The sequence below is a fragment of the Lathyrus oleraceus genome, unplaced genomic scaffold (assembly GCF_024323335.1).
Source record: "Lathyrus oleraceus cultivar Zhongwan6 unplaced genomic scaffold, CAAS_Psat_ZW6_1.0 chrUn0084, whole genome shotgun sequence".
NCBI classification, from domain to species: Eukaryota; Viridiplantae; Streptophyta; class Magnoliopsida; order Fabales; family Fabaceae; genus Lathyrus; species Lathyrus oleraceus.
In genome coordinates this window covers 34,681-55,468 of record NW_026112475.1, presented here as the reverse complement: position 1 = coordinate 55,468, position 20,788 = coordinate 34,681, and the positions used below count along the sequence as shown (strand labels likewise).

At 32.0% G+C, this 20,788-nt stretch overlaps 1 protein-coding gene across 1 annotated transcript; it reads right to left on the bottom strand.

Annotated features, from left to right (window-relative positions):
• Positions 1 to 1,257: 1,257 nt before the first annotated feature.
• LOC127112369 (argininosuccinate lyase, chloroplastic) lies at positions 1,258 to 3,549 on the bottom strand. Its single transcript, XM_051046336.1, has 5 exons — positions 3,286 to 3,549; positions 2,504 to 2,652; positions 2,082 to 2,373; positions 1,789 to 1,953; positions 1,258 to 1,356 (listed from the first exon to the last, which is right to left on the bottom strand). The coding sequence occupies exons 1-5, from the start codon at positions 3,547 to 3,549 to the stop codon at positions 1,258 to 1,260; spliced, it is 969 nt and encodes a 322-aa protein (XP_050902293.1).
• Positions 3,550 to 20,788: the final 17,239 nt, after the last annotated feature.

Here is a 20,788-nt window from a genome sequence, read left to right as displayed (position 1 = left end):
CCACCTTCTAAACCATTTTTATCCTATACCATACATAAACCAATTCAATTTTAATATGTGTAATCGACCACTCAATTTCTCTTCAAACCATACAATGTTGTATTAAACCATTAACTCAAATTACAACATAGGTCATACATTCACTTTTCCATTTTTATTAACCTATAACCATCAAGTTTCCAATTCAACCATACATACATTCATTTTCAATTTCATAAACAAATATATCCAACAATTATGAGCATAATTATGAGCATTTCAATTCCATAAACCATAATACATTCACATTTCTATTCTAATTACATCCAATTATGAACCACAACCACATATGTGTCAACATAAACATTACAAAAAAAGTATCTGAAGTTACAAGATTGCATTCCAAGCATTTAATCCACAACATATAAAATTGAACCGAGGAACCGTTGGAATCAATCACCAAACCAATTATCCTGGACGAACCCCTCTTCTGCGGCCTTCTCGCGCCTTCTCTCGACCTCCTTAACTCCATAACAAAACTACTCTCTACCAATGACACAAAGCCAACACTCACAACGTCATGATATGGATGCTTTCTCTGCAGCCATCATTGTCTACATAACCTTCTCTTTTATTCCTGCCTCATTAGATGTGTCAATTGTTAAGGAACATGAAGTGAAAGCTAAGAAATCCCCATACATTCAACCTGCAACACCTACTAACCTGCAGAGCTTAATAAACATAACAGTAAGAATAATTCCTCACAGTTGAACAAAAATTTCCAATTAATAAGAAATTCTGCACTAACAGTTCAAGTAAGACAATGTAATGAGACTTAACATTAACACTAGCTTATAACTGAACTAATTTCATTCTTAATAGCATAACACTAGTTCACACAAATTTCATAATAATAGAATTCTATTAAACTAATTACTAACATAACAACATTTTTCCCAATTAACTCAGTAGGGATACAACCTAACTAGCTCCCAGTTTAAACAGCCAGCTAACATTTAACTGATTTCCACTTCAATTTCACTAACAACTGCCCGATTCGGTTAACCATCCCCAACTTTATAAATTCATCTCTCACCCTCATTCATGATTTTGATACGTGACTCCCTCCGAATTATCAAGCTCCGGTTTGGATCACATTGATGATTTAGATTATGACTTTAGGGATTTTAAGGATGCTTCACCTGAGACCACACACCCACCGAAACCATTTCAAAACGGTTAAATTTCTGAACTAACCATGGTGCTTAGAGACCCCGGTTAAAACTCAATGTGGCGCGATATCATCCTGCAATAACCGTTCATTTTCAAACCACCAAACACGTCCTTCACGTGCGACCATCTTAAACCAACCTTAACCTGCAAAATTTTCATAACAGAAAAACATGCATGTTGTACATAGCATAGCAACAGCAAACAAACCAAGCAAAATTATGCTAATGTCTACACTAAACTGATAATCTAAGTTATGCTACTGAATTGGTGATCCAAGTAACCTACAGGCAGGCATTAACAACATGGTCAAATCAGTTAACATTCACCTAGCAGCCTCACTTCATATCAAGTGTGCATTTTGATTAAGATCAATTTCATGTCATAACCATCATATTGCAGCCTATACATCAATAACAGGTGTGTATCTGCATAAAAGCTACTAGCAGAATTCTTCCAAATTCAATCCAACCATATCACAGGCAGTCAACAACAACGCTCAAGCACCAAAAGTTACTCTATGGGACGAAGTTCGAGATGGGATGCTTATTGAGAGAAGGCTAAATTAATGTGGCTTACCTTCTTAACAAGATAGTCAGCAAGTGTTGTTGCACCAGGAAAACCAGCAGGTAAAGACTTTTGTATTCTTTCCCGATTGAAAGTAATGTTCATTGCAAATTCTGCTGAGACTTCAAGCATTCCCAAAATAGCTCTAACACTGTCAAACACTGGTTCTTCGTCTTCCTACTTACAACAGAAAGCAACTTTCTTTAATGAATCTCAAATAAATAGTGCTTAGACAAAACAAACGAATGCAATAACATAACATAAAACATGCACAGCCATAAAATATACTTTGATTATCTAACTACCTGCAAATCGCGATTGTAAGCATGTGGAAGTCCTTTGCACGCTGTTAGAAGAGTGACCAAACCCCCTATGACTCTGCCAGACTTACCACGAACAAGTTCCATTGGGTCTGGATTCTTTTTCTGAGGCATTATGCTGCTTCCTGTTGAAACAGGGTCGCTTGGAGTGATAAATCCAAATTCTTCTGAAGCCCACAATACCCATTCTTCACCCAATTGAGAAAGATGCACTGCTGTGATGGCATTAGCAGAAAGAAACTCCAGTAGAAAATCTCGGTCAGAAACTGCATCAATACTATTCAATATAACAATATAGTCAGTTATTTAGGTAAAAAGGTTGCATTTGAACATTCACATAGTTAACATTAATCATATGTCAAGTACAACTAAATGGATTGATTTCAAGCAAGTAAAAAGTAAGATACATATTCCTCATCGGAGCTGTAAATCCCAATGCATCTGATGTCATGAACCGGTCAATGGGGAGCCCTGTACCGGCCAGTGCACAAGCCCCTAAAGGACTGAATTTCATCCTAGCTCTACAATCAATCAAACGACCAGCATCACGTTCAATCTGCAATAGCAAAAAGGATCGATAAAAACAAATGAGCTAAAGAACTATTCCCCAAATCCAAACTGCTTACTCCATAAATGAATAAATGAACCAGAAAGTATGAACCTTTTTACAACAAGTCAACAATGATGTTAGGATTTGACTCTAACCTATGCAATTAACTTTACAAGCTTTTGTCCCAATGGAGTGGTCGCTGCTACCAATGAAGAAATTCACTTGAAACAATTTTTGTTACAACGTAAAGATAAGAGATTCCTACTCCATCAATGGTAATATTATGTTGCCTTTCAGCATTTTGGAAAGTATGGATTAATATCTTCATCTGAAACGTTAAGCTGCAAGTATCAACAACAACAAATCAAACACGACCCCATTCCATTAGTTCAGCAACACACCTTCCATTTTTTTTCAAATGTGTAGCGGAAATTCACTGCAGTAAAAAATACATCAACTCGGTAAGACGGTAAAAGTTAACAAACAGCCCAAAACGGAATTGAGACAAAGTTAGAAGAAGAAAGTGTAGGTTTGTATTACCGTTTCCGAATAAACGTCAAATAAGGCAGACCAAAATCTGAGCGCCTTAAAGTACTTCTAGGAGATGCCCTTTTGGATCTCCATAAGCTAGCTCAGAACCCTAAGTTGTTGAGTATAAAAAGGAGCAAAGCGAATACTGTAGGGAGAGGCAAAAACCACGACGAAAACCCTAAATCTTGGAGGTGAAAGAAACCCTAAACTTTTCCAAACGAAAAAACCTAATCTTGGAGACGGCGAAAAATCCAGAAGAGGAGAGGGAGCTGTAGCGAAAAACCAACATTCTCCACCGAAAAGTTGTCGTGGGAGTTCTTGGAAACCACCGCCGAAGGTGAGCATTATTATTTGATTTTCTTTGAGAGCCATGGATTTGTGCATTTTAGGGTGAGAGTAGGGTATTGTGAGGTAGGTGCAAAAGTTTGAGGAGATGAGCGATTGAGAGACGACGAGAGATTAAGAGTTGGAAAGGTGTTTGCTTTAGGAGAGATTGAGAGAGGAAGAGGTTTGTCTTCGTGAGGAAGACGAACGGATCCTTTGGATTTGTTTCATGTTCCCAGTTCATTTTATTTTTATTTATTTTAAGAGCATTTAAAATCTCTTTAAAAAATTAAATGACCTTTTAATTTTTTTTTGCAATTTTCCATTAACTATTGTCTGCTGGAGTTAATGGTACTAATGTATGGTTATCTCAACCCAACAGCCAGGCGGCTAGGGTTACGTTTTATATTCCTCCATAATTTTAATTAGTGGTCCATTAACAGTAGCCCATCTCATTTTAATTCATTTGTATTCTAAACTACCTTTAGTTATCCCTGTTCATATATTCAAGTTATCATTAAGATAACAGATGACCATAAGTGTCCTAGTGGAGAGAGAGCAGTTTCACTTTCTTTAGTGGGATGGGTTCGATACTTGGGAGTAGCATATCTCCATATTTTTATTTTTATGCTTACTATTTCATTTAAATTTTTATAATTTCTTGCTATTTATTTTACTTTTATATTTTTATCAATTTAATTTAATCGTTATTTAGTTGTTTAGATTTTTAAATGTTTACCTTTTAGATTTAATTAATGGTTGACTTTCCGATATTGGGTTTTATTCGGTTAGTCGATTTTTGCATGTTAGTTAATTTAATTAGGTTATTGGTTTCCATGTTCATACCTTTACACATATAAATAATCACTTTCAAATTCACTAAATTTTTCAATTTAAATTTCACTAACTTTCCATAGTTTCGACATTTAATTTCATTTCCTCCCATTAGAATCTAGCATTCTGGTGGGAATTCGATCATATATATATATATATATATATATATATATATATATATATAATTAATTCGATATATATATATATAATTGTAAAATTAATTTTATCCCTATAATTTTATTTTATTTTTAAACTATCTTTACAACCCGATTAAATTCCCTTTTTTAAAAACCTGAAAGAAGAGGACCATCTGAATCTTGCATTCCGGTGGGAACCCTCGAATAATCAGTCTTGAGCCCGTTGTTTTGGATTAACCGTTCATTCCTCCCTTTCATTCTTAAAACGCTTGATAATTAACTTTGACAAAATAAGGGCCGTTGGGATCAAGCATTCTGGCGTAACCCTTTGAACATTTGATTCTTATCAAGTGTTCGTTGTCCATTAAATAATTTTCTTAAATAATTCGAATGAAAAAGGACCATTGGAATCTAGCATTCCAGTGGAACCCCGAGTGATTGATCCCGAGGCTCATGTCTCGTTCTCATCAAATATTCGTCTTTCAGAATTCAAAAAATATACTTCATTCCTACCTTAACACTTTTTCAATAAAGATGGAAATGGAACATGGTGTATACCGTGCACTCCTGAGATTAAGATTCAAAGTGGATGCCTTGCCTATCTTAACTCTCGCTATCGTCTAAAATTGTCAATGCGGTTTCTTCAAACCCTTTCTCAATCAAACCTAAAAATACTTAATCTTTATTAGGATTCGAGATGGATATCTCGCTCATCCAAGTTCTCGTCATCACTAAAAATACATCCAACCGATCAAACTCTTTCTCGCCGCCATGTGATTAATCAAAAACCTTTTTCATAAACGAAAGACATATTGTCTTAAGGTGATGCAAAACAATGTTTCGGCCACGATTGTTGAGTCGAGATAAGTGACGCTTTTCCGAATGTAGATTTATAAATCCGTTCGATGTGTGGTATGCGTCCACTCCTCATCTGTTTTGGGTAAAACAATGTTTTCGTCGATTAATACAGTATAGCTTTCGCTAAAATCGACCAACAAACAAACATTTTTCTACCCAGAACTACGTAAGCCTTGATTTCTCTTTTGAGATACGTAGGAGCAGGATTTATAAATCTTGTCAGACCCACTAATAAAAAACTTAGGTTTAGTCCTTCGTCGAAAAATCTAAAAACATTTTTCCCTCTTCTATTCTTTCTCTCCCCCATAATAACTTGAGAAGACTAACATAAGCTAACATTCAAAACGAAACTAACTAAACGGTTCCCGTTGAATACAACGGATGTGAGGGGTGCTAATACCTTCCCCTTGCGTAACCGACTCCCGAACCCTGATTTGGTTGCGACGACCAATAATCATTGTTTTTTTCTTGGGTTTTATCGATATTTCCCCTTTCCTTTTTAGGAATAAATAAAGTTCGGTGGCGACTCTGTTCAGTCCATCAATGCGAGTGTGTGATTGCGCTTCGCTTAAAGGTGTGTGGACGCGCCAATCCACACGGCGCATCCTCTCCCAAAGTTGGTTATTTTGATATTTTTTTGAAAACATGGTTATTTTCGTATTTTTTTTTGAAAAAGTTGGTTATTTTAAAAAAATCCTTATAGGGCAAAGATTTAAGTATTAATGTAATATTTTTAAATATATTGTATAATAAAGAGTATATTTAATAAGATATTTAATAAGATATTTAATAAGACATTGGTTGTTATATAAATATAAAAAGTCAAAACTTGATTATAATAAAAAATAGATATAATACATTTATTATTTTATGAATTTTTAAAAAGTTAAGATTTCATTTATAATATATAAATAATTTTAAAATTTAAAAGGTACAACATAAAAATTATTTATATCACATGATTGTAAAAAAAAAATCTTTAGACTTAAGATGTTGAATATAAAACTATATATATGAAATAAATATGAATCAGATACAATAGTTATTCAATGATTCTAAAAGTCGAAATTTGGTTATAACAAAGAAATGATGAAGTACATTTATTATTTTAATCATTTTTCAAAAGTTATAATTTTATTTATATGTTAAATATTAATCATTTTTCAAAAATTATGAATAAATTCAATAAGAATTAAGATGGTGAATCTAAAAAAAAAATGAAACTGTTTCACTTTTATCAACATTTGATTAAAAAAACTTCAATGAATAAGATTCGTAATATTTGATCAAAACATTTTTCTCTAAGATTTAATTCATATATATATATATATATATATATATATATATATATATATATATATATATATATATATATATATATATATATATATATATATATATATATATATATATATATATATATATATATATAGTTTTTTTTTCTAAAAAATGAGGCCGCTTCGGATATAGCATGATTGAATTTCTTTAGAATGATTGATCTTGTAAAGTTTAAATTCAAATTTGTTTACGAATTTTAAAATATTAATGATTATTAATAATTTCTTTAGATTATGGATTACATGATTCAAGATACTTATTTAATTTATTCAATTACATTTAATTATTATTATTATTATTATTCAGGTAATCTTATTCATAATAATTATAATCTTAATAATAATAATAATAATAATAATTATCACTATTATTATTATTATTATTATTATTATTATTTTTATTTTCTAAATTCACAATGAAACAAATATTGAGTCAACAAAAAAATATATAAAGTTGGTGTACTTCCTTCATTTCTTTTTTAATCAAACATCAAATTTTATATTTATTAAATAATTGATATATTTAATCTATATATTGATCAAATACATTAGTTATTCAATTAATCTAAAAAGTCATATTTCAAAAAGTTATAATTTTATTTATATTATATAAATTATTTTAAAATTTAATAGCACAACATAAATATTATTAAAATCACTAGATTGTCAAATCCCAAGCATCTTAAAGATCATAAATAATTAATATCTTATTTTACTATTAACAAGTTTATTATTTAAAATCACCAAGTTATAAACTATTAATGGTTATAACAATATATTGAATAGATTAATTGAATTTTTTTAATCATTTATTTAAATTTAATATCATTTTTATTTTTATTTTTAAACTCGAAATTATGTGTTCAATTTTATATAGGAAGCTTAAGTTAGTATTAGTATAAATACGTATAAATAATTGAACAAGTATTACATAAAAATCAATTAAAAGTAAATTCTATAAAATCCTGACGTTACTTTTGGTGGTAGTTCTTAGCTTTTGCATAACATGTAGCAATGTTTGATGCAAGAACTGAAACTCTATCAAATGAGACAAGTTATTTTACTATATTTGATATCGTTGGTATTGTTTATTATTTATTTTCCTTTGTTATAATTTGTTTTACATCTGTTTTACATGATTGTAATTTTTGTTAACATATCCAGCATCGTGTGGACATTGATTTTGGTTGTATTAATATCCAGAAGCAACCTTCTATAAAGCATCCTTTATTAAAAAATCATAAAATCCAGGTTAAAAAAGTTTAAATCCTTATAGGTTTAATAAGATTACTTGATTTATTATGCATTTTATCATTCATAATTTGAAATATAAATCCTTGTTTTATTTCCATTTCATTGCCAAATAGCTTTATCCAACCTTTACAAGAAACATTGTGCAAAAAAGACCATCTTATGATCTTATGATGGTAAAATCATTGAAGAATGCCCAATAGAAAAAGTTCCCTTTCACAAGAAAACAAAAAAACATCAAATTAAAGGTTTTCAATCAAATTCACATGAGTATCATGTAAGTGGACTCTCCTAATCATATCATGCAGTGTAAGGTTATAAATTATATAATAAATTTAAGCTATCATAATATATTTATTGAGGATTAAGTATCAATATAAATTAAAAATAATTTCTCACAACTACAAATATATTGTGTAATTTAAATTAAAATTTTGAAAAATAAGTTGATGCAACGGGGTCTACACCAATATTTTTAGTATTTAAGAATTTTCTAATTATTAATCGAAATATATGTATTCTTATTTTCTAGTCGATCACCCTCGATACAAATCAAACTACGACATTTCATGGAGGATATGCATACGTTGGTGCATATAATTTACAGCTTAAAGGAAAACAATATAGTTTATCTGGAATTTTGGTTGAGAGTGGTCAACCATCTAATTTAAATAGCATATTTGATGGCATCAGGGTAAGTTATTTTTAAGATTTCATACATGTATTTTTGGTTTATTTTTCATGTTTCAATAAAACTTTTTTTAATGAATTATTTGTATCAATTTTTTTCATATACAAGGTTATGCCAAACTTATATGGAGATAGTGAAATTTACCTAACATCACGTTGGACGGTATTATTATAAACTTAATCTTCCTAATAATTCTTAAATATTCTTAATAACATGACTATTAAATTTATTAGACAAAAATAATTTTAATATTGTTTTGCTCAATTGGATACAAACATGCAGGCAGGTGGGTCAGGATGTTACAAATTCATTGTCCTGGGTTCGTGCAAGTCAAAAGTAATCCATATCTTGGAATGGTCATATCACATGTTTCTAGCATTGGATCGTTTAAAAAATGCGTTGTTGTTCCCACAATCAAACAGGTAATTTTCATTTTTTAAAAATCATAATGTATACTTTATCATCTTTCACTCGTGTTTCCCGTGTTTCCCAATGAATCCGAACCAGGCTCTGATACCAATTGTTGGTGCAAAGGTAGAATGAATGATGAACGGAAATATTCTATTAAGAATGACGGCTACAAAACATGATAAAAGTTACAATGATTGTCACCCTATTTATAAGCTAAAACTAGGGTTACTAGAATAGGATAAAATACTAAAATACCCTCTAACAAACTTAGGGGCTAAGAAAATAGTACAACTAATAAATATGAATTACTTCTAATAACACATACACACATTGTAAATAAACTTAATCATATTGATTTTAATTTCAAAAGACAAAACGAAGTAACAACCTCATCTAATCCTTTTGGCCACTTTGTGCCTTTTTCTTTTAACTTTTCAAAAGAGAGCAGTTAGATTTGAGTTACCTTTGTTGAGATATAATTCTCTCATCTCCATGATATTTTGATTATAAGTCTTTCCATTTAACATATTTGTTGATTAGATCCAAGTTTGAGCCCTCCCTCTTAAATGTTGAAAATCCCTCATTATCGGTGGATATTTGGTTGAGTATTTTCCTTTTGATAACAAAAGATCTCTAAGCTTATGTTAATATCAATTCACCTATTTCTTTGAAATTTTTACCACGAACTATGAAGTTTTGATCCCTCATTTTTATGTTGGTACGTATGCATAAAACTGAAGGTCTTGTCAAACATAAAATTGTAATTAAAGAATTATTTTCTCATCCCCTCGCTCCTTTTTTATCAAACATCATTTCCAACTAAAATACTACATAAATTAAGTTGGAAAAATAAACTATAGGACTGCAAATAACCTCAAAAGCGTGATGTGGCGGAAGAAGAGCAAAAGTTATGAAAGTCTTATCTAAAGCATATTGTTTTCTTATAGGATTCTAATAATTTTTATTTTATTTTATTTATAATAAAAAATAATAATAACATTAATATTCTTTTTATCAATGCATCTCTCTTAATTATGTTATATTTTTTTCATACAACTTATATTAAATATAATAAAAGTTACTCATATGTATGTTAATTTATTAAACGACATTACTTGTCAATAAAATTAATAATTTTCTTAATTTTTGTGTTTTGATCAATAAAATTTAATGCTTAAAGATAGTAGAAAAAAAATATATATATATATATATATATATATATATATATATATATATATATATATATATATATTAAAAATAATTGCGTACCCCTGATCTAAGTTCCTGGCTCTGCCACTATTTGTGCTTAGTGTTTTATCTTATAAAATCATTTCAAACTCTTTTTTTTTTCTTCTCAAAACTTCTTTAAACTCCATCTCACATTTCTGAAAGCCTTGCTTCTTGAAAAATGAATCAATCTTCTGATTCCAAGCTCTGGGCGCTTGTTTCAATCCATATAGAGCTTTGTATAATCTGTACACCATCCCTTCCTGATTCTTTTTCACAAATCCAGGAGGTTGTGACACGTAAACTTCTTCTTCTAATGGACCGTTCAGAAATGCAGATTTTACATCTAAATGCATCAGAGGCCAATTCCTGTTAGCAGCTATTACAATCACCATTCTGATTGTTTCATGTCTTGCTACAGGTGCAAACACTTCAGAGTAATCCAGCCCAGGTTTCTGTAGAAATCCTCTGGCTACCAACCTTGCTTTTTGTTTGCCAATTGAACCATCTGGCTTTAACTTCTGCTTGAAAACCCATCTGACGCTGATGGCTTTCTTGTCTTTTGGAAGTTCTGTCAGCTTCCAAGTCTTGTTTCTCTCTATAGCATCAAGTTCTTCTTTCATGGCCTTCAGCCAGAGCTTCTGCTTAAGAGCCTCTTCTGTACTTATGGGTTCAGAGTCTACTACCATGGCACACTGAATAACTTCTCCTTCAGAGTCTACTTCAGTGTCTTGCAGCATGTCAAATTCTGCATATCTTCTGGGGATGTTTCTGATTCTTTGTGGTCTCTGAACTTGTTCAGAGTCTTGAGCTTCAGAGTTTCTAGCTTCAGATGGTTGACTTCCTCCAGAGCTTTGACCAGCTTCAGGGGCTGGCATATTTCTAGAGTCTGAATTGCCACCAGAATCTGGATTACCATCAGAGTCTGGGTCATCAGAGTCTGGATCATCAGAGTCGCCTTCATCTTCTGAGTCTTCTCCAAAGTCAGAATCACTATCAGAATCAGAATCAACGTCAGAGTTTACTCCAACTTCAGAAATTCTTAACTCTGACCTTTCTTCAGAAGTTCTAACATCAGAATCAAATTGAGACTTATCCCAATTCCAAAATTCTGATTCCTTCACAATCACATCTCTGCTGAATTCAATTTTGTTGGTTTCTGGACAATAGAGCTTGTATGCACCTGTACTGTGGTACCCTATCAGAATCATCACTTTGCTTCTATCATCCAGCTTCTGTCTTCTGGCTTCTGGAACATGTTTATAGCAAACAGAACCAAATACCTTCAGATGACTAACACTTTGCTTATCTCCAGTCCACTTCTGTATTGGAACTATTTCCTTCAACTTCTTCGTAGGACATCGGTTGAGTACATACGTTGCAGTGGCAACAGCTTCTCCCCAGAGCTTTTGAGGAAGTTTCTTCTCCTTTAGCATGCTTCTCACCATATCAAGCAAAGTGCGATTTCTTCTTTTAGCAAGACCATTGTGTTGAGGGGTATAAGGAGCAGTAACCTCATGCTCAATTCCATTCTCCTCACAGAACTTCTGGAACTCTTTGGAGTTATACTCACCTCCACCGTCAGTTATAAGAATCTTCAACTTCTGACCACTCTGATTCTCAGCCTTCATTCTTAACTTCTTGAATTCATCAAACACTAAACTTAATAAGGGATACCCATGTCATTCTTGTGAATTCATCAACAAATAACACAAAGTATTTATTCCCTCCAATCGATGCTACTGGAAATGGACCACACACATCAGAATGTACAACTCCCAAGGCATGTTTTGCTCTTGGAGCAGTTTCTGACGCAAATGGCAATCGTGGTTGTTTTCCTTCCATGCAAACTTTGCATGACTTTTCAGGCTTCTTAATTGCAGGAATTCCATGTACCAACTTCTTTGAATTCAGATGTTTTAAGCTTCTGAAATTCAAATGACCAAATCTTCTGTGCCACAACTCACTCTCCTTCTCAGCACTTGTTGCACTAAGACATTCTGAGTCTGCAGTTCTGACATTCACCTTGAATGTTCTATTCCTTCCCTGTTCTGACTCCATAATCAATTTTTGATTGCAGTCATACAACTTCAGAAGATTGTCCTTCATGGTAACTGAAAAACCTTTCTCAATTAATTGTCCCACACTCATCAGATTGCTTCTGATGCCAAGTACATACCACACGTTCTGAATCAATGTTGTTTTCCCATTGTTCAGAATCACTCTAACATTTCCCATACCTTCTGCATTAAGATATTTGTCATCAGCACATCTGATCTTTGTCCTCTTTTCAGAGTCAAAGTCAACCAGCCATTTCTTGTTTCCAGTAAGATGATTTGAACAACCAGTGTCCATATACCACCAGTCTATGAGATCCATGTCATCAGATTCAGAGGCCATCAATAGCACAGATTCTTCATCAGAACATCTGGCTATATTGGCTTCTTCTGATTTTCTCTCCTTGTTTGACCAACAGTCTCTAGCAAAGTGACCAAACTTCTTACAACAGTAACATTGGATCTTCTTCTTGTCATACTTCTCTTTTCCCTTCTGAGCATTCTTTTGTCTATCAGAGGTTGAGCTTTCTGACTTCTGACCACCATCAGATCTTCTCCTGGCTTCTGACTGCTTCTGATACCTCCTATCAGAAGTTGCTTTCAGAGCCTGCTGCTCTACTTCCCTTTCAGAAGTTCTCTCAGTCAAACGCAACTCTTGCGCTTCTAGACTGCTCTGCAGCTCTTCAATTCTCATGGTGCTCAGATCTTTGGAATGTTCTATTGCTACCACAATGTAATCAAATTGAGAGGTAAGGGATCTCAATACCTTCTCCATGATTGTTTCTTCAGAAAGAGTTTCTCCACACGCTTTCATCTCATTAGTGATCAGAATCACTCTGGAGATGTATTCAGAAACTTTCTCATTATTCTTCATGTTGAGATTCTCATATTGCTTTCTCAAGGACTGAAGCTTCACCTTCTTCACTGATGCGTCACCACCATAACATCTAACCAGTGTGTCCCACGCAGCCTTTGCTGTCGTTGAATCTGCAATCTTCTCAAACACATTTACATCAACACATTGATAAATGAAGAACAATGCTTTCTGATCCTTCTTCCTTACTTCCTTCTGCGTGTTTTTCTGTTCATCCGTCGCATTTGCTGCTACCGGAACATAACCATCAGTGACAAGATCTAGAACATCTTGAGCACCGAACAGTACACGCATTTGGATCATCCAACGATTCCAGTTTTTACCGTCAAATACTGGAAGTTTGGTGTTCATGTTGCCGTTTCCGTTCATCTTTCTACCTTGCACAGTACACTCAGATTTCTCACACAGTGTTTCCCAACCCACAGAATTAAAATTCTGATCAGATTTTGTTCAAGATTCAACACGAATCTAAGAATCAAAATCAAACACACAAGACCTCACGTTCACTCGTGTTTCCCGTGTTTCCCAATGAATCCGAACCAGGCTCTGATACCAATTGTTGGTGCAAAGGTAGAATGAATGATGAACGGAAATATTCTATTAAGAATGACGGCTACAAAACATGATAAAAGTTACAATGATTGTCACCCTATTTATAAGCTAAAACTAGGGTTACTAGAATAGGATAAAATACTAAAATACCCTCTAACAAACTTAGGGGCTAAGAAAATAGTACAACTAATAAATATGAATTACTTCTAATAACACATACACACATTGTAAATAAACTTAATCATATTGATTTTAATTTCAAAAGACAAAACGAAGTAACAACCTCATCTAATCCTTTTGGCCACTTTGTGCCTTTTTCTTTTAACTTTTCAAAAGAGAGCAGTTAGATTTGAGTTACCTTTGTTGAGATATAATTCTCTCATCTCCATGATATTTTGATTATAAGTCTTTCCATTTAACATATTTGTTGATTAGATCCAAGTTTGAGCCCTCCCTCTTAAATGCTGAAAATCCCTCATTATCGGTGGATATTTGGTTGAGTATTTTCCTTTTGATAACAAAAGATCTCTAAGCTTATGTTAATATCAATTCACCTATTTCTTTGAAATTTTTACCACGAACTATGAAGTTTTGATCCCTCATTTTTATGTTGGTACGTATGCATAAAACTGAAGGTCTTGTCAAACATAAAATTGTAATTAAAGAATTATTTTCTCATCCCCTCGCTCCTTTTTTATCAAACATCATTTCCAACTAAAATACTACATAAATTAAGTTGGAAAAATAAACTATAGGACTGCAAATAACCTCAAAAGCGTGATGTGGCGGAAGAAGAGCAAAAGTTATGAAAGTCTTATCTAAAGCATATTGTTTTCTTATAGGATTCTAATAATTTTTATTTTATTTTATTTATAAAAAAAATAATAATAACATTAATATTCTTTTTATCAATGCATCTCTCTTAATTATGTTATATTTTTTTCATACAACTTATATTAAATATAATAAAAGTTACTCATATGTATGTTAATTTATTAAACGACATTACTTGTCAATAAAATTAATAATTTTCTTAATTTTTGTGTTTTGATCAATAAAATTTAATGCTTAAAGATAGTAGAAAAAGAATATATATATATATATATATATATATATATATATATATATATATATATATATATATATATATATATATATATATATATATATATATATATATATATATTAAAAATAATTGCGTACCCCTGATCTAAGTTCCTGGCTCTGCCAATATTTGTGCTTAGTGTTTTATCTTATAAAATCATTTCAAACTCTTTTTTTTTTCTTCTCAAAACTTCTTTAAACTAATTCTAGCAAGTACATAATAAATTAAGAAGCGATTATGAGTAATTAAGAAATCCAAAATCGTTGTCTAATTAATTATACCTTTTGATCGAATTGATTAAGAAACCGATTAGGAAGCCTTTTAACCGATTGCACACACACCTTAAAGATTGGTACTTATACCTGCAAGAGATGTTTTCCAGAAAACTTACTAATTTTTCAAAAATCCAAAAGCTAGAAAACCATATGTTGGTGCACAAGTGGAAGAAGATGAAGATGGAAGAAGGGAGAGAATAACAAACTTCCACTACTCTTACAATTTCATTGATTGACAGAGCAACAATTGGTTGCTTCTTGGAACACCAAGAAATAGGACTTCCCAGATACTTAAACAAATATCTAAAAGTACTTCTTCTATCAACTTTGTCTCCACACCAATAAGAGTCTACGACACACATTAGCTTTGAACTAGCATTTTCTCCAAAAAGGAACAAAACTCCATACTTCATAGTCCTTAATATGCCTCAAAATCCTGACAACAACTTGGTAATGAGACCACTTCAGTTTACTCATGAACCTACTAACATTCCAACTGCATAGCAAATGTCAGGTCTGGTATTACATAAATACCTCATAAAGCCAACCAACTACTTGAAAGTTGTAGCATCTACATCATCACCTTTAGGATCTAATCCAATTTGTAATTTGTTTTTGAAGGTGTGACCGCAGTCTTATAATTCAGCAACTCAAATCTCTTCAGAAGTTCAAGTTCATACATCGACTGATGCAAAATGATACCCTTCTCAGAGTACATAACCCCCATCCCTGGAAAATATGTCATATTTCCTAGATCAGTTATTTCAAACTCATTCATCAACACCTTCTTGAACTTAGCTATCTCATGTTCACAACTTCATGTTAGCAATATGTCATCAACATATAGGCATACCAAAATAATATTGCCTTCAGAAGTATGCTAAACATAGACACCACTCAATCTACACTTTCTAAATCCTTGGAGCTTGAAAAATGAATCAATTTTTAGATTCCAAGCTCTAGGAGCTTGTTTTAGTCCATACAGGAGGTTGTGACATATATACCTCCCGATTCTTTTTCACAAATCTAGGAGGTTGTGACATATATACCTCTTCTTGCAATGGACCGTTCAGAAATGAAGATTTCACATCCAAATGCATCAGATGCCAATTCCTGTTAGCAGTTGTCCTAATCACCAATCTAATTCTCATGTCTTGCTACAGGAGCAAACACTTTAAAGTAATTTGACCCAGGTTTCTGTAGGAAGCCTCTTTCTACTAACCTTGCTTTGTGTTTGCCAATTGATCCATTTGGCTTTAGTTTTACCTTGAAAACCCATACGACACTGATGACTTTCTTGTTCTTTGGAGCTCAGTCAACTTCCAAGTCTTATTTTTTTCTATAGCCTCAAGTTCTTATTTCGTGGCCTTCAACCACACTTTCTTCTTGAGCGCTTCTTCAGTACTCACTGGTTTAAAGTCTACTAATATGGCACACTTGATAACTTCTTCTTAAGAGATTACTTAAGTATCTTGCAGCATGTTAAACTCTGCAAACCTTATTGATATGCTTCTGATTCTTTGTGGCATCTGAAGTTGTTAAGAATCTCCTTCGGATGCTGGAACAATATCAAATGCTAAAACCTCAGAAGTACCACCTTCAGAGGCATGACCACCTTCAGAGTATGGAATATTCCTAGAGTCTAGATCTCCACCAGATTCTGAATCACCATCAGAATCTGGATCAGAATCAGATTCACCTTCAGAGTCAGGCTTACCTTCAAAATTATTTTCTGATTCTCACTCATCTTCAGAACCTTCAGATTCTAAAGTATCTTTAGAGGTTAACTCTACACTAGAGTTTGATTAAGATTTACTTTAACCCCAGACTTATGATTCCTTCACAATTACATCTCTGTTGAATTCAACCTTGTTATTGACAAGAGAATAGAGCTTATAAGCACCTGTACTGTGGTACCCTACAAGCAACATAACTCGACTTTTGTCATCCAACTTCTTTCTCTTAGTATCTAGAACATGTTTGTAACAAACAGAACCAAACACCTTCAAATATGCATAATCAGATTCAGAAGCCATCATTAGCACAAATTCATCATCAGAATCTCCTTTGCCTACATTTGCTTCTTCTGACTTCCTTTCCTTGTTTGATCAACAATCAGCAACGAAGTGGCCAAACTTCTTACCACAATAGCACTGAACTTTCCTCTTGTCATACTTATCCTTCCCCTTCTAAGCATTCTTTTGCCTTTCAGAAGTTGAGGTTTCTGACTTCTGAACACCATTAGATCTCTTCCTGGCTTCTCACCAAGACTGCTTCTGATATTTCTTACCAGAAGCTGCTTTCAGAGCCTGTTGCTCTACCTCTATTTCAGAGTTTCTCTCAGTCAGACGCAACTCTTGTGCCTCTAGACTGCTTTACAGCTCTTCAATTCTCATGGTGCTAAGATCCTTAGAATGTTCAGTTTCTATAACAATATAATCAGACTGAGGAGTAAGAGATCTAAGTACCTTCTCAATGATACTTTCTTCAGAGAGAGTTTCTCCATACAACTTCGTCTCATTTGTGATAAGAATCACTCTGGAGATATAGTAAGATACCTTCTCATTGTTCTTCATGCCGAGATTCTCATACTACTTAGAGAGACTGAAGCTTTACCTTCTTCACGGATGCATCATCACCGTAGCACCATACCAGTGTGTCCCATGCAGTCTTCTCCATCATCGAATAAGCGATTTTGTCAAACATGTTCACATCCACACACTGATGGATGTAGAACAACGCCTTCTGGTCCTTCTTCCTCAGATCAAGCTGATCATTCCTCTGTACATCCGTTGCATTTTCTGGAAGTGCAACCGGAATGTAATCATCATTGACGAGATCAAGAACATCTTGAGCGCCAAACAGCACACACATCTTAATCATCCATCAATTCCAGTTATTACCATCGAACACTAGAAGCTTATTATTCAGATTACCATTTTTGTTCATCTTCAACCTTGTGCAAACCACTCAGATCTCACGAAACATTAGTGTTTCCCAATCCCACAAAATCAAGAATGTGATTATGTTACGATTCCGATCAGGAATTCAACACGAATTCAAGAAACGAAATCAACCACACAACATCTCATCGTTCACCCATGTTTCCCTGTGGATATGAACTAAATCTCTGGATACCAATGTTTGGTGCATAACATGAAGGAGGTGAAGATGGAAGAAGTGAGAGAATAATAAACTTCCACTACTATTACAGAACGATTACAATAAGTGGTTGCACATACACTGTACATAATGCACACACTCAGTATTGCACTATCAACTATTGACGACTATACTGTTTATATATACAAACAATAATGTCACGTAGACAAAAGTGCTAACCTATATTAACTAGGTCAATCTTAACAAAAACTAATACTAAAATACTGAATTACCCTTCAAAATTATATTGAAAAGTTCATCATCAGTTTGAATACAAAACAATGACATCAAGTGCATGTGAGCTTCGATGACTTATCAATCGTATCATTGGCTTTAAACTACTTATTCACAAACAACAATGCTATATTCTGATAAATAGTCCATAAAACATATTGATATCAATTTCCCCTTCTATAAATACACAAAATATATTGAACTTGATTCCCACTTCATTTGAGAAACAACAACTTTTTCACATTCTTTCTATCACACAATAATTTCTCAGCGTTTTCATTGAACCTATTGATCCAAATCTTATCTATTACTTTATTATGACATACTTTCTATGCTCAAACTTAAGGAGAGATATTAAATATAATATAATTTATCTAGTTAACTAATTTGTTTTAACAACTTATTTAGTTGTTAAAATTGTTTCCTTTTTTATAAGAGTAATAACAAATGCCATCAACAAAACAAAAAGATATATTTTTAATAATTATAAAAGAAAAAAAATATTTATGATTTTTACATTGTTAATCAATTAAATACATATATCTATTAAATTATATTTTTATTTTTAAAATACTGATATGACATGATTGAATGTTATTAATTAATAGTGTAAAAATATTTTACACCGACATTGTATTATCTTTATGTTTTTATTAAAACCAACTAAAAAATAATATTTAAAATAATATTTTATAATATATTAAATTGTTGACACTTATAACTCATTATTTTTTTAGTTTTATAAAACACTACTAAAACCTAATATATATATATATATATATATATATATATATATATATATATATATATATATATATATATATATATATATATAGAGAGAGAGAGAGAGAGAGAGAGAGAGAGAGAGAGAAACACACTCTCAAAATTTAAATCTTTACTATTATACCCGACAATAAAACTTATAAATATTAAAATATAATTATTATTTTAATTAAAAAAGGTTTAATAGATATGCATTGATAATCTAAAATAATTTTTACATGATAATAGAAAAGTAATAGTCTATTAAATTATTTTTTTGTTTTAAAATATAAATGTGATGTGGTATGATACATCGTCAATGATGACAATGTAAAAATAATTTAATTATTTTTTTTTCTCTTAAAAAATCAAATATACACATTTTAAAATAATACTTTTAGACTTTAAAAAAAAATCATTTTTCATTAAAATACACAAGTTTGGTCAAAATAAATAAATACACATGTTAATATAATAATTTCATACTTGACCAAAAACAAGTTTAGCATTTTTTCATTAAAATACACAAGTTTGGTCAAAATAAAAATATACTGTACATAAGTAAAGTAAAAAAAAAATCAGTATTTTTCCGGTGAAAATCCACTATTATTTGTTTTTCTCCCTCCAAAATCGTGTGGATCTCTGCAAAAAATTCCCATAAACTCATCCATTCCCATTTCTTTCTCCATCCCAATCTTTCATCATCATCATCGCTGTTTCATTTTTTTAGCGGTCTAAATTCAGAATTGATCTTAAATTTGTTGATTTAATAAGATCTAGGGTTCCACTGATTCCCCAGCTGTAATAACAAACAATCGCATTTATTCCTTTCCAATATAGAATATAATCTGCACGCGGTTTCTCTACAAACGCATTGAAAACCTAATCCCCGATTTGATCGATACATTTGGTTTTTGATGAGAATGGAGATTGTTAGCGATGTGGCTTCATTGGATTTTGAATTGTTGCACCTCCCAGAGGTGTCTACTATGGGACTCAAGTCTAATTTCACCTTCGTCCAGACACTTTATAACCATTGGCTTTCGCTTCCTGAAACGAATCGCTTGGTATGTGTTTCGTTTCTCTATTCTGAAATCATTTCATATCCCTACTGTATGTTCATTTTCATTTTGGAGATTCTAATTGGCTCTTTTGTGTAGGCAACATCATTGCTAAATGATGTGAAATCCGGTATTCGTTAAATGTTCCCGGTAATTGCTCAAGTCCAAATGCTTCTGGTAAAAAACGGGAAGAGTAATATATATATATATATATATATATATATATATATATATATATATATATATATATATATATATATATATATATATATATATATATATATATATATATATATATATATATATATATATATATATATATATATATATATATATATATATATATATATATATTACTCTTCCCGTTTTTTAGGTCATGATTTTCTTGATTCTTCAACTTTAATTGCAGAATTGTGTTTATGTTTTCTATCAATTTTGGATAATTAGAATTTCTTGATT